This window comes from Sus scrofa, chromosome 15 (assembly GCF_000003025.6).
Source record: "Sus scrofa isolate TJ Tabasco breed Duroc chromosome 15, Sscrofa11.1, whole genome shotgun sequence".
In the NCBI taxonomy this organism is placed as follows: Eukaryota; Metazoa; Chordata; class Mammalia; order Artiodactyla; family Suidae; genus Sus; species Sus scrofa.
The window spans coordinates 112,678,748-112,692,515 of NC_010457.5; the positions used below are offsets into that span (position 1 = coordinate 112,678,748).

Genomic DNA, 13,768 nt, shown 5'->3' on the forward strand with positions numbered 1-13,768 from the left:
AATGTGTAACTTCAAAGGCGTTTAATAAGAAAGAGTCTTTAAGAGGCCCCACCTCAGGGTTCCTGTTCTGGTTCTGATGATTACACAGACTGTTTTTCTGATTCCCAGGTATCAGGAACAAGGTGCCAAACTGCACTTTATCAGGTACAGAAAGACAACCCCAATTATGTGCTAATTCTGTCCTCCCCTGATGATTTGCCTTGTGAGCTGGGTTATGGTTCTGTTAGATTTCATTTCATTCACGCATGGTATACTGTTTCTGCATAAGTCCTCAGGGGGTGCCTGATGTAAAGCCACTTCCGCTTGGGATGACAGTCCCTTCTCGGATGATGAACTTTCTTTGTCCTTCCAATGAGGCTCCCCTAGGCTGATTCATTAATTGTGTAGAATATAAGGAGTCATAGTTTTCTTCAGTGCGATACCCTCCTCTCACAGTTGCCCCCACACACCTTTCCAGACCCCCGAGTAACCTTTTATAATTCCCCAGAGAAAACCTGCACTTACTGGAGGAAGGCCAGGGCCTTCCCAGAGAGGAGCTGGATGAGCGGATTGCTCGAGAGGAGTTCAGAAGACCCCGGGAGTCGCTGCTGAACATCTGCACTGAGTTCTACAAGCACTGTGGGCCCAGGCTGAAGATCCTGCAAAACTTGGCCGGGGAGCCGCGGGTCACTGCCCTGGAGTTGCTGGATGTGAAGTCCCACATGAGGTGCCGTGCTCCTTTTCTCTCTGCACACAGCTTGGGCTGGATATCTGGAGGCAGTTGGGGTGTGTGTGCAGGGGAATAGAGATGGGGCAGGATAAAAACTTTTTTAAAAATTGGTTAAAATGGACTGGTTTCCTATGGCTTAGATTCACATCAAACAGGGCCCTCTGGGAAAACGTAAGTCCGTGGAAAAGGATCTCAGCATGGACAGCAAGAAAATGTTCTGAAAGACAGAAAAGCCTGATCAATATATCTGCTCCTCAGCAAAAAAAAAAAAAAAAGAGTGAGAGAGAAATTTCATCACCTGAATTCTTAGGAAGTACCTTTTTCTATATTCTGCCCAGATTCTAATTTTTCACAAAAAGCTGATCTCTCCTTTTCTTATTTAACTCAGAGCCACACTTTGCTTGAGTCTGAGATCCCTTTTACACACGGTGTGCACGATAGCTTCCAACATTTCACAAAAGCATCCGGTAAAAATTCTGCACTAAATGAAGCCAGTCATCATTTTAAAATTTTTACTCCTGGTGTGCCAGGGAAAGACCCCAGAATTACATCTCAGTGCACTCATATTTCCTTCTTCCTATGGAGGTGTCATTTCCCTTGGAATTCAAATTATTATTATTTCACATTCTTAAAAGGAACATGATTCAAGAGGATCTTTTCTTTAGATTTGTAACTGTTTGCAAAGGGTCATAAAGATTGCTTGAAAGGAAAATTCCACAGGTAACAAAATATTCGCTTGGAAGGTTTAGTGTAGCTATAAAGCTAAAGGTAGGTTTAGGTTCTAGCCTTTCAGAAATAACATTTCAGTTTTGCAAAACATACCAATTTCCTGATTATTGACTCTCCCCCCCCATAAGATTAGCCCCTTGAAAATTTCAGAAAGAACTAGGTAAAGGGAAATGAAAGGCCAGAAATATATGGAGAACACAGCTCTGTCTCCTTCAGACGGATTTCACATTCTCTGAATTGTTGGCACACACCCAGATCCAGAGCTTGGAATGGGTTCACACTCCCCGCTGTGCTGTGGTGGCGAAGAGCTTATTTTACACAGAATTTCAGCTCCTACTCTGGGGAAGGGGAGGAAGGTTTGGGGCGGTAGGCTCCTGTTGCCATAGTAACTCAGTAACTCATGCCATCTCCCCTCCTTTCATAGTGATGGTGGCTAGCTGATCTCAGCAATTCTATATCGCATTCCCAGAGTTGGAGAATTGCTACTACTAACAGACGTTTTATGGGAGAAAGGGAAAACAGTTCCTAAAATTTAGGAGAGAGATCAGGAAAAGAGTGAAAGGGAGTTCCTGTCCTGGCACAGCAGAAACGAATCTGACTAGTATCCATGAGGATGCGGTTCCACCCGTGACCTCGCTCAGTGGGTTGAGGATCCAGCTTTGCAGTAAGCTATGGTGTAGGTCGCATATGCAGCTAGATTAGACCCCTAGACTGGGAACCTCCATATGCCGCCAGTGTGCCCCCCACCCCCCAAAAAAAGGAAGAGAGAGAGAAAGAAATCATGATCATGGGTTAGTAACCATCCTATAACTTGACCATCTGTGTTTACACCCCATAAGGCATTTGGAGGGAAGAGCATGAGTCAGAGAGGCCTGGGGCTCCCTCTAGAGGCCAAATCCTATTAAAGGTTAAATGGGCTCTCATAGTTGAACTGATTTAGCTATGCCTGGCATAGAACTAGGGCTCAAGAGATACTAATGCTAATGTGAATGATCCAAATACTATGCTAGGAGTTCCCGTTGTGGTGCAGTGGTTAACGAATCCGATTAGGAACCATGAGGTTGCGGTTCGATCCCTGGCCTTGCTCAGTGGGTTAAGGATCCGGCGTTGCCATGAGCTGTGGTGTAGGTTGCAGATGTTGCTTGGATCCTGCGTTGCTGTGGCTCTGGCATAGGCTGGCGTCTACAGCTCCGATTAGACCCCTAGCCTAGGAACCTCCATATGCCGTGAGTGCGGCCATAGAAAAGACAAAAAACAAAAACAAAACAAACAAATACTATGCTAGACACTGGATATGTAAAATAAAACCCTGATCCTTAACATAGGATCACAGGCTAGTATCAGACATGTGAGAATATAACTATAATTCAGTGTTGCAAGTACTGTGTGTCACATGTATATTTATGTGTTTATTATTTTACCAAGTACTTGAGGCAATTTAGAAAATTATGTGATATTAAAGGGACACAATTTACCAATTAGAGAGTCAGAACAATGTGAAAAGTTAGGAGGGAAATAATTTTGTTTATGATAAGATTAGCACAGGAGATCTGTATGATTTTATCATTATCATATACTATTGATGAATTGTAAATATGACTTTGAGCTTCTAAAAGCAATGAGGGCGAAATGATCAATTACAAAATCATAGGGTCAGTAAGATAAAAACAACTAGTTATTTGGTAAAATATTACCTTTCTTAAAATGTGAAGAACAAGAAATATCTCTTGGTTGATGTTTGTTAAAAGGAAAGAGTAGGAGTTCCCTGGCAGCCTAGCAGTTAAAGATCTAGTGTTGTCACTGCTGTGGCTCAGATTCGATCCCTGGCCCGAGAACTTCCACATGTGCTGCAGGCATAGCCAAAAAAAAAAAAGGTGGGGGGAGTGGTATGATGGACAATATCCTCAATGTCACCCCCACAGTATATCAAGGGCCATTTTCCCAGGGCTGAATGCCTTATACTGAAAGTTGCATAATTTTATAATGCAGTTCAGCAAGAGTAACCTACATGGAGCCAGGATAATGTCATTCTAGAGAACAGTTATTTCAGCGCCTGGATTTATAGGAAAGGAGGCAGAATTTTTACTGCCAGGAAATTCAAACTAAATGCCCTCTATTCGTGCAATTTCTCACAACAAGCTTTTAATAAAAATGGACCTGCTATGTCCTCTGGCCAAAAAGAGTTTGCTGAGTAGGAATTGTTCCATATGCTTTGACCTTATACCAAGCAAAGGGTATAATTAAGATTTTCTTTTCTAAAGTACACATTTAGATACATGAAGTCAGAGCCAAGTATATAAATTTTAGGATTGTGGACATATAGGTGGTATTTAAAGTCCAAAGAATGGATGGTATCAGTCAGGGAAAGAGAGTTGATTTAAAACAAAAAGAAATGGAAGGTGGGAGAGGGAAGGATTGGGTGTTTAGGAACTGGAGATGCAAACTATTATATATAGGATGCATAAACGACAAGGTCCTGTGATAAAGAATTAGGATAAATTAAATGACACCATAAAAATCCCCTCAGCAAAATCAAAGGTATGGGAAATGCAAGAGGATAAACAGCTGATTTCTCCAAGCAATAAATTATTAGATGTCAAATAAAAAAAAGCAGAAGAAGTGGAACCTACAAGTTGAAAAGTCTTAAGAGATATATCAGGAGTTCCTGGTGGCTCAGAGGGTTAAGACCCTGGCATTGTCTCTGCTGCGGCTCAGGTCACTCCTGTGATGTGGGTTCCATCCCTGGCTGCATGCAAAAAAAACAGAGAGGAGGGAGAGAGAGAGAAATATATCAATCAACTGAAATGAATGGGCCTTATTTTATTTGGATTTGTTTTTTAAAACGTTTGTTTGTTTATTGTCTAATTTGTTTATTGTCTAATTAGGGCCACACCCATGGGATATGTAGGTTCCAAGGCTAGGGGTCAAATCGGAGCTGTAGCTGCCTGTCTACACAACAGCCACAGCATCTGCGACCTACACAATAGCTCACAGCAACGCCGGATGCTTAACCCACTGAGAGAGGCCAGGGATCATACCTGCATCCTCATGGATTCTAGTCGGGTTTGTTAACCACTGAACCATGGCAGAAACTTCTGAAATGTTTATTTAAAAATTATGAGATAATGCGCCAGAATGTTCATGGTTCAGGGAATCTGTTTGTTGGATGGAGGGTGGTTAGCATGATGCTGTGGGGTAAATTCCCATGGTGGAATCCTAAGCTTATTCTTTGAAAACAAAACATTTTAGGTTGGCGGAAATCGCACATTCCCTCCTGAAGCTGGCACCATATGATACGCAGACGATGGAAAGCCGGGGGCTTCGACGCTACATCATGGAAATGCTTCCCATCACCGACTGGACAGCTGAGGCAGTGAGGCCAGCCCTTATCCTCATTTTAAAGAGATTGGATAGAATGTTCAACAAAATTCATAAGATGCCTACTTTGAGGTGAGGAGGCCTCCTAATCAGCTGTGGGTATTACCAGCCCCAGACAGGATTTGTCATTTTTCAAGGCAGAAGATCAATCCGAAGTTGAATGAATGGCTTAAAAGGGTTCTATTGGTTATATGATGTGCAGAGCTAATCAGGTATATGAATGCATAAGGAGCAGGGTCGATATTTTGAGAAAGTAACATAGTTTTTAAAAATATATATTCATCTTAAAATCTATTCACTTCTTAGCTATCATGGTACTTACCTGACACCCGTAAAAAATTGTCATCTTTCAATTCCTTTTGAAATAAGGCAGCATAGGCCTTATAAATTAAATAACTAAGGAAAAAGATTAATTTGTTTTTAGGAGTTCCCATTGTGGCTCAGTGGTAATGAACCCAACTGTTTTTAGGAGTTTCCACTGTGGCTCAGTGGTAATGAACCCAGCTAGTATCCATGAAGATGTGGGTTTGATCGCTGGCCCTGCTCATTGGGTTGAGAGTCCAGCATTGCCATGAGCTGTGATGTAGGTCACAGATGTGGCTCAGATTTGTTGTTACTGTGGCTGTAGTGTAGGCCAGCAGCTGAAGCTCCAATGTGACCCCTAGCCTGGGAACTTTCATATGCCACAGGTGCAGTCCTAAAAAGAAAAAAAATATGTGTATTTAACATAGTATTTTTAAGTACCAGTTTTAGAGAAATGCCAAGCTTTACAATAATCAGCGAAGCAGCACCTAAAGAAATCTCTGGACTAATAATAAATACCTAATTTTCACCTTTTTGCCTAATGCAGGTGGTACTAAATAAATGTTATTACCACTTAATCTCCATTCAGTGGCCTCACATATCTGCTGGTAGCCTTTCCATGAGCAGATGCCTCTGAACCAGTCTACCTGGAGAGCTGAGCCCAGTTTAGAGACCTATAGCCACAGTGAGCAGATAATTCAACTCATAAATGCTAATAAACCCACTGACTTGGAAATGTCATGTTTGGGTTAGTGAGGGCATATCGTCCTATTAAACTAAACCCCAAAATCAATGAAATTCTTGCCCAAGAATTTGTAGCAATTATTGTTCAATTTGTCAGAACGTTTCCAGGCTTTATCCTGTGACCTTCTTCATTTATGCAGCATCAGGAGCTGTTGAATTTGTAAAAAAAGAAATTGAAAGATTTCATTCTAATAATTGATGGTTTGATCTTATGTTCTTTTATACCATGATGACAAATGCCTATACATTATTTCAAGATTATTTACTTCAATAACATGGAAATACCTGTCCTTAAAGCACTCCTATTTTCTTTAGCAGTCTCACATTTGCACCCATTGGCAAATGGCCAGAGTCTCATAAACCTTAAGAGGGTATATGAAAGTAACTTTGCTTCTAAAGATGTAAGGCATCTCCATGGGCTGACTCATTTGTCGTATAACCAAGCCCAGTATCAAGAACAGCATGCTTCTAAAAGTAGACTTCTGGATTAATGCATAGACTTGTAGGCAATTTTCTTGGGATGCATGCTGTGAATTGGAGTTGTCTTGAGTTTAATTTCTTCAGGCAATCTCAATTCAACCAGAGAAATGTTGACTAAACCTGACCTCTGCATTACTTGGCCTCAGGGATGTCAGTATATCCTCATTTATGAACATTTCCATTTTGTCCTTGTAGAGATTTCAATTTGGTAAGCAATATAAGCTTAGACATTATTTCCAGAATAATATTTGCTAATAACATCAATCTCGGTAAAGCCCAACACGTTTATTTTGGGGACCCCAGAAAGGACTCTTTCAGTATCAAGCCCATTACAGAGTAGGTTGTCTTCTATGCCAGAAAATCCTGGAACATACCACCATTTATACTACCTTAAAAAGTAACCCCAAAATATCATTTTTCAGGAGGCCAAGAAAGACAATTTTTTAAGTAGAGCATTGTCCTCTAATATCATCTTTTCAGCAAGAGTTAAGCCATAAATATCTAATAGTCTGTTGTAAAAGCTGATGAGGTCAACTATAGTCTGATAAAAAGACGTCAGAAACACAGCCTATAGTCAGATTAGTTCTACTGGAGTACTGACTCCCGGGATGGGTTTTCGGAAATGGTCTCACACCCTCTCTCGAAGTTAAAACTAGGAAACTTGAAATGCCACCCATTCATCATCTCTGTTTTTTTCTTCAATAGATTTTGTCTCATTAGTCATGTGGGGCAGGAGTGCCTCTGCTGCGTTTTCAGTATCCTCTTCCCTTCCCACTGTGCTCTGTACTTTTGGAACAACCTGGGTAAACTTCGTCCCCTGTTGAAGCACTTTGTTGTCTCAGACACCGTTCCTGTCTTAGATGGCGTCAGAATCACTGTCTCATTCGCTCATTTCAGACAGTCTCCAGAAAGGAGCCACGCTGCTAATGGCTCCTATATTATATTCCAGGCGACAGGTTGAGTGGGAGCCTGCCAGCAATTTGATTGAAGGGGTTTGTTTGACACTTCAGAGGCAGCCAATCATATCCTTCCTCCCTCACCTTAGGTCACTGATCAATGTCTGTGTCAATCTGGTGAGTAGCCAAGTGGCAATCTTATGAAACTTTGCAAAATTTAACTCTGCTATTGACTTCTCTGAACTGAAGATTTACAGGTCAATCTACCTACCTACATACCTACCCATGAAAACAGACGGCTCAGGTGACACTGAAAATAGTGAGGTGCATTTCAAGGTGGTGCATGGGGAGATCCAGGGACCCATCCCTACACAAGTGGGATTTTGGTGTGCTGCTTCCCACGCACTACTTTGACAGTTGACCTCTTCAAGTTGCGCTGAGAGTTGAGGGCTGCCAGTTGGAGAGTGGGGTGGGAGACTGCACAATTGGCTAGACATTGAGGTAGTCTGGGGTGGGGGAGTTTAAAATACAAAGAGTATTTTTTTTTTCTTTTTAGAACAAAATGATGCTATGAGTTGGCCAGTCTAGGATTTATCTGAAAAAAAAATTTTTTTTAATCATTTATGTAATATCTAGAGTCTGGTCCTGACAAGGTTTTGTACAATGTGGAAACCATGATAGAGCATTTCATGGAATAGAATCTGCTGCTTAGCTAGTTAAGCAATCAATCTGCAGCTGGAATGCCTAGTGCAAATAGAGCTCTTGCCATCATCATTGTTGTCCAGTATTTGCTCCATCAAAGAATGTTGACTGCATTCCTTTGAGTCCATGAGTAAGTATGTCCAGTCTCCTGATTAGAATAATTTTTGCTTCATCTCTCATTTCTTACATAGTTAGTTATAAACAACATTCTACAAAACCTTGGCTGAATCCTGTGTAATTGTTCCATCTGACTCTAGACATTACATGCCTTCAGAAGAAGGCGACACGAACAGATTGAAAGTAACATGCCCAACCTTCAAATTATTCATATTATCCTTTTCATCATCATTATTATTATTGACTCAGACTCCCTTACTATGGTTGCATGACAATGCAATAGTCAAGGCTGGTCATGTGCTCTGTTTGTATTTCAGGTGATGGGAGTAGTAGGACCCTCCAGTGTTGCTGATGGATTACCCCTTCTTCATCTCAGCCCTTATCTCTCACCACCTCTGCCCTTCAGCACAGCTGTTGTCCGGCTTGTAGCATTGCAGATACAGGTGTGACTGCCTTACCTGTTTGTCACGCTCTTTAAGTTGCTGGTTGAGGCACCAGATCATGGTGTTCTCGTTGTTTTTCTGCAAAGGCTGGGCAAAATCTGTGAAACAATAGTGTAAACATCTCCAAACTTCTACAGGTTTGGAGCATCAGCCCTGAGCTTGGTCCTAAAGTTGTGCTTCTGTAATTCTTCTTGAGATCTCAAAAATAGCAGAGTCGTTTAGTCCTGCCACAAATTCAGAAACTGCTTCAGTCGTTTAAAATGGAAAATAATGGTTCACAGATAATCAGCTCACAATTGTTAATTAAAAGAGGCCGTAATATTCAAAGTCTGGTTTTAAATTACGTGAGGAAAGAATTGCAACAAAAAATTCTTTCAAATGTTATTACTAGACTCTGAATATCTTAATTTTCTTTAACGATTGTGGGTTGAATATTGCGGGTGCTTTTTTTAGATCATTTTTCTCCCACTTCTTTTATTTCCTAAGATTAAAACAATCATTCCCAAGGCAAAAAAAAAAAAAAAAAAAGAATAGAATGCCTATTTCTGTGTATCACCGAAGTGGTAAATCACCAGAAAGCTCTTTGACCAATGGGAAGTATACAATTGCTGTAAATGGATAAGTGACCCATTCATTATCTGACAAGCTTGATGGTCCATTATCCAGAGAATAGGTAGATGATGGAAAAGAGATTAAGCAAGCTGTGGCTACCATGCAGAAGGGAAACAATGACATCCCTAAAGTGATACATTTTAACAATATGTGTATTAGGATCATTTATTTCTTTCTATACTGTCTGTTGTTTTCTGGCTTGAAGAAGGCCTCATACAGGGGTCAGAGGACTTCTAATAAATCCAGATGGAGCCAAGTGGCTAGTTCTCCTTTTTTTTTCTTTGGTCGCTAAAATATTCATTGCTGGACACATGGAGAAAATGGGAAATGCGGTTATTTTTGTGCCAGACTATAAGTATTGTAATTTTTCATTTCATATTCAAGATGTTACTGTTTTTTTTTAGATATATAGCCTCAATCATGTCAAGCAAATGGTAAAGTATCAGTATGGGGGTGAATCTTGTATGCTGCACAGATGACAACTGAACTCCTAGTTTGCAGGTGCAGCCAGCAGGGAGTTGGGTCTCCGCCATGCTGTGTAAAAACAAACAGACTGAATGTGTGAGGGAGTCAATTAATCTTTTTTTCTATTATTGCTGCACAGGCTTTAAAAGAAGATTTTCCTTTAAGCCATGTGATCTCCCCATTCACCAATCAAGAGCGAAGGGAGGGGATGCTTTTAAATCTGCTCATCCCATTTGTGCTCACAGTAGGATCTGGAAGCAAAGGTCTGATTAATTTAACTAAAGGAAATGTATCATTGTTGTTATGTTTTCTTAAGTATCAGGCTGTTATTCCTTCCTTTTCCCTTGAAGGCCATCACTGAAGTCAATCCGAATGATTTAAACAGGGTCATCATAGGAAATAGAGTTTTTCTTCCTTTTCAGTTTAGCTAACCTGGGTCAAGGTTTTCTCTGCTCCACTTCTTAGAAGATACATCCTATTTAAAATCATTTCAGTACAACAAAACTCAGGAGGGCATTGTTTCAATTAAGAAAATGATATTAACTAAAATACAGTATGATGTGAATTGAGAGGTGAATGGACTTTATAACCTACTTTCACGAGGTTTAGCATAAATCCTGCCACTGTCATTAAATTCTAATATGACTTCATTACTCTTCCTTCTTGGGGATTTTTCTTTTAGGAAAAGTTTAATGTAAAGACATTATGAGTATTTGAGCAGGAAAAAAGAAAGGAGGTTGCAATGGTAAGCGGGAGACTTGGCTAAGAAACAGGCACCCTTGGGTGCCGAGTATGGAGGAAATACCCCCAGTACCAGAGGTGCTGCTTCTGTCCATAGGAGAAGCTGTACCTGCTGGGCAAGGCACTCCAATTTCTAGGGTGTTCTAGTTTGGAATTGGAAAGAGAGCTGAATTTTTCTGTGTCTAATGGGGTAAGTCTTGCCTTGTGACTTGTTTTTCTTTCCACTTCCTCCTTGCAAACTCTGCCTCTCAGATAGCCCGTGGCTGGAGCAGCCCGAGGTGCAGCTGCTACTACAGACGGTCATTAATGTGCTCCTGCCTCCAAGGATCATCAGCACGTCCAGGAGCAAGAACTTCATGTTGGAGAGCTCCCCTGCTCACTGCTCCACCCCTGGGGATGCAGGGAAAGACTTGCGCAGAGAGGGCCTGGCGGAGTCTACCAGCCAAGCAGCATACTTGGGTGGGTACTTCTTTCTCTTGATAGATGACAGATATATACACATCTATAGGTAGTATATATGTGTATATGTATATTCATATGTACTTATTTAGTTATGTTCCACCTTGATTCAAAAAGTACATTGGAGTTCCCGTCGTGGTGCAGTGGTTAACGAATCCGACTAGGAACCATGAGGTTGTGGGTTCGACCCCTGGCCTTACTCAGTGGGTTAAGGATCTGGCATTGCCATGAGCTGTGGTGTAGGTTGCAGACACAGCTAGGATCCCGCGTTGCTGTGGCTCTGGTGTAGGCGGCGGCTACAGCTCCTATTAGATCCCTAGCCTGGGAACTTCGATATGCTGTGGGAGCAGCCCTAGAAAAGGCAAAAAGACAAAAAAATAAAAGTATGTTAAAAGACCTGAATTCGGAAAGTATTTAAAAAACCACTTAGCAAGTACAAAGCATCACCCTCGACCTCCACTTTCCCATTACCCTGTCCCTGCTGAGACTTAGTTCTCACCTGTGGGATACTAACAGCCAGTCCTTGGCTAGAATGAACTAAGCTGGAGAGAAAAGACCACCCCTGCCACAGCACTGAAACTGAAGAGCATAAAAAAAAAATCTCAAAAGGAGGAAGCTGAAAGTCTTTGCCTGACATTTTTCAATTTGCCAAAGCAGACCTTGATGGGGAGTCTGAGGTGAAAGCAGACACAATGGTAAAAACAGGTCCTGGGAGTTTGTAGTGTGTGTGTGTGGTGGAGAGCGGTATTTGGACTGTGTATAAGGGGTGTATTTGAAAATAGTGTAATTGACAATGAGAATGAAAAAGGAAAAAAAAAAGAAACAAGGCTGCATGTGCATAGGACCTACCCACCTAGGCCTGATTGCCAGGGGCACGAGAATGTAGGGTTCAGGAGTTGTCCTGTGGCACAGCAGCGTAAGGATCCAGCATTGTCACTGCAACAGCTCAGGGTGCTGCTGTGGTGCAGGTTCTTTCCCTGGCCTGTGAACTTCCACATACCGAGAGAGCATCTAAAAGAAAAAAGAAAAAAAGAGTGAATATAGGGTTCAGGTAAAATCTAGACTCTGGCAAAGAGGCCTGCCTGAGGACTGGGATTATACAGAGGATGGTGGAGAAAGAGTAAGACAGGGATAGGAGAAAACACCTAACAAGTGACTCTCTTCTGCTCGCTCCACTTTCTGCTTTTCTAAGGAAGGCGGATCCTTTGGTTACTTTGCTGGGCTACTGGGCCTCTATTTTAAATTACTTTTACCTTTATTTCGAGCACTCAGTGTACACTAAGCAGGGTTTTCTACCCTTTACATGATCTTCACAACTCTAAGAAGTCCATGTTCTTACTTTAGGAGGGAAGAGGCTAAGACCCAGAAAGGTTGAATAACTTACCTAAAGCTATACAATTAATAAATGGCAGAACCAGATTTCAAAACTAAGCCATCCAGCACCAGAATCTCTGCTCTTAAACCCTTTTCTATTCTGCTCATGTGTTGGGCCTCCATGAAGGTGGGAAAACAAAAAGACAGAAACCCAGAGAAGGCTAGCAGGCACCTAACAGTAGAAATGTCACCCATGGAATTCCGCTGTGGCTCAGTGGGTTAAGAACCCAGCATGGTGTCTGTAGGGATTTGGGTTTGATCCCTGGCCTCATTCAGTAGCTTAAGCATCCGGCGTTGCCACAAACTGCAGCGTAGGTCACAGATTCGGCTTGGATTGGGTGTTGCTGTCACTGTTGCGTTGTCCTCCGCTGCAGCTCCAATTCAGCCCCAGCCTGGGAACTTCTATATGCCACAGATGCAGCCATAAAAGGCGGCGGGGACCGGGGGGGAAGAAGAAAAAAGAAATATCACCAGGACCAGGGTCAGAATAGAGGAGTGTTGCTTTCTGTCCACGTGTATGTTTCATTGAGGGAGTGGTATCGTGACCAGGAGATGAGGAAGGAAGAATTTTGCAGCATCTTTCTCTGTGTTCTATGGCACAGTTTCTCCTGGAAATGCCCTTAAAAATAGATGATGAAGGTATATGTGACTCCTGAGGGCTTTAGGGAGTTGGATTTCTGTGTGTCTTCTTGATGTGGAGACAGGAATTAACACATGATGGAGAAAGCCCAGGATCCCTGGACTGCCCCACAGGAGATCCTGTGGGAGGACCTGGGCTGGCCAAGGAAGCCCCCACCATAATCTTTGAAATCTTTGCAATAGTCTGGTTTGTCTTGACATAGCGTTTTGGGAAATCTGCTTCCTAAAAATAAATAAATAAATGTAGATTATGACAAGGCTGCCAGAATCTGGGAGGAAAGAGATATTGCAAAAGAATTCCAAGAGGGTTTAGTAATAGACATGATGTGCAAAATGAGAGGTGGGGGAGGGACGAAGGGGAAGTGGAGTTTTCTCTTCCAGAAAGATCTACTGATTACACACGTACTGGTTACTCTGGGGAGCAGTTTAGGGTGGGCTCAGGAAGGGAGTAGGAAAGAGGAGGACTTACTTTTTATTTTTTGTCTTTTAGGGCCGCACCCGTGGCATATGGAAGTTCGCAGGCTAGGGGTAGCTGCCAGCCTGTACCCCAGGCACAGCAATGCCAGATTCAAGCAGAGTCTGCAACTTACACCACAGCTCACAGCAATGCCAGATCCTTAACCCACCGAACAAGGCCAGGGATCGAGCCTACGTGCTCATGGATACTAGTCGGGTTCATTACTGCTGAGCCACAATGAGAACTCAGAGAGGACTTTTTTTTAATGTTATGCATTTCTGCATAGTTTGATTTTGCTTTTAATAAGAAGAATATATTATTTTTAACCTTAAAAGTATTTTAAAACACTCATAATGTTTTAGCTTTGGATGTGATTGCTATGCTGGTATTACTGTAAAGCCACTGTGACAGAACTTTTAGAAAGCAAAATATTAGCCACCCATCATGTTTATAGCACATTTCCCTTTCAATTCTGTGACCACTTTGGGTCTGAATTTTCCCAAATGGAAAACGTGTTTAC

At 41.9% G+C, this 13,768-nt stretch overlaps 1 protein-coding gene across 4 annotated transcripts in view; it reads left to right on the top strand.

The window, feature by feature from the left end:
• Window positions 1-13,768, top strand: part of UNC80 (unc-80 homolog, NALCN activator) — a 253,679-nt gene that overhangs the window by 214,916 nt on the left and 24,995 nt on the right. For 3 of the 4 annotated variants that reach the window (XM_021075020.1, XM_003133630.5, XM_021075019.1), the window contains 7 exons: window positions 109-144; window positions 488-706; window positions 4,688-4,888; window positions 7,293-7,416; window positions 8,376-8,501; window positions 9,718-9,841; window positions 10,572-10,778. In XM_021075020.1, the coding sequence (XP_020930679.1) occupies window positions 109-144; window positions 488-706; window positions 4,688-4,888; window positions 7,293-7,416; window positions 8,376-8,501; window positions 9,718-9,841; window positions 10,572-10,778 (1,037 nt within the window). Of the gene's footprint in view, window positions 1-108; window positions 145-487; window positions 707-4,687; window positions 4,889-7,292; window positions 9,009-9,717; window positions 9,842-10,571; window positions 10,779-13,768 lie in introns of those variants that run through there. The other variant, XM_021075021.1, reaches the window with a different exon arrangement.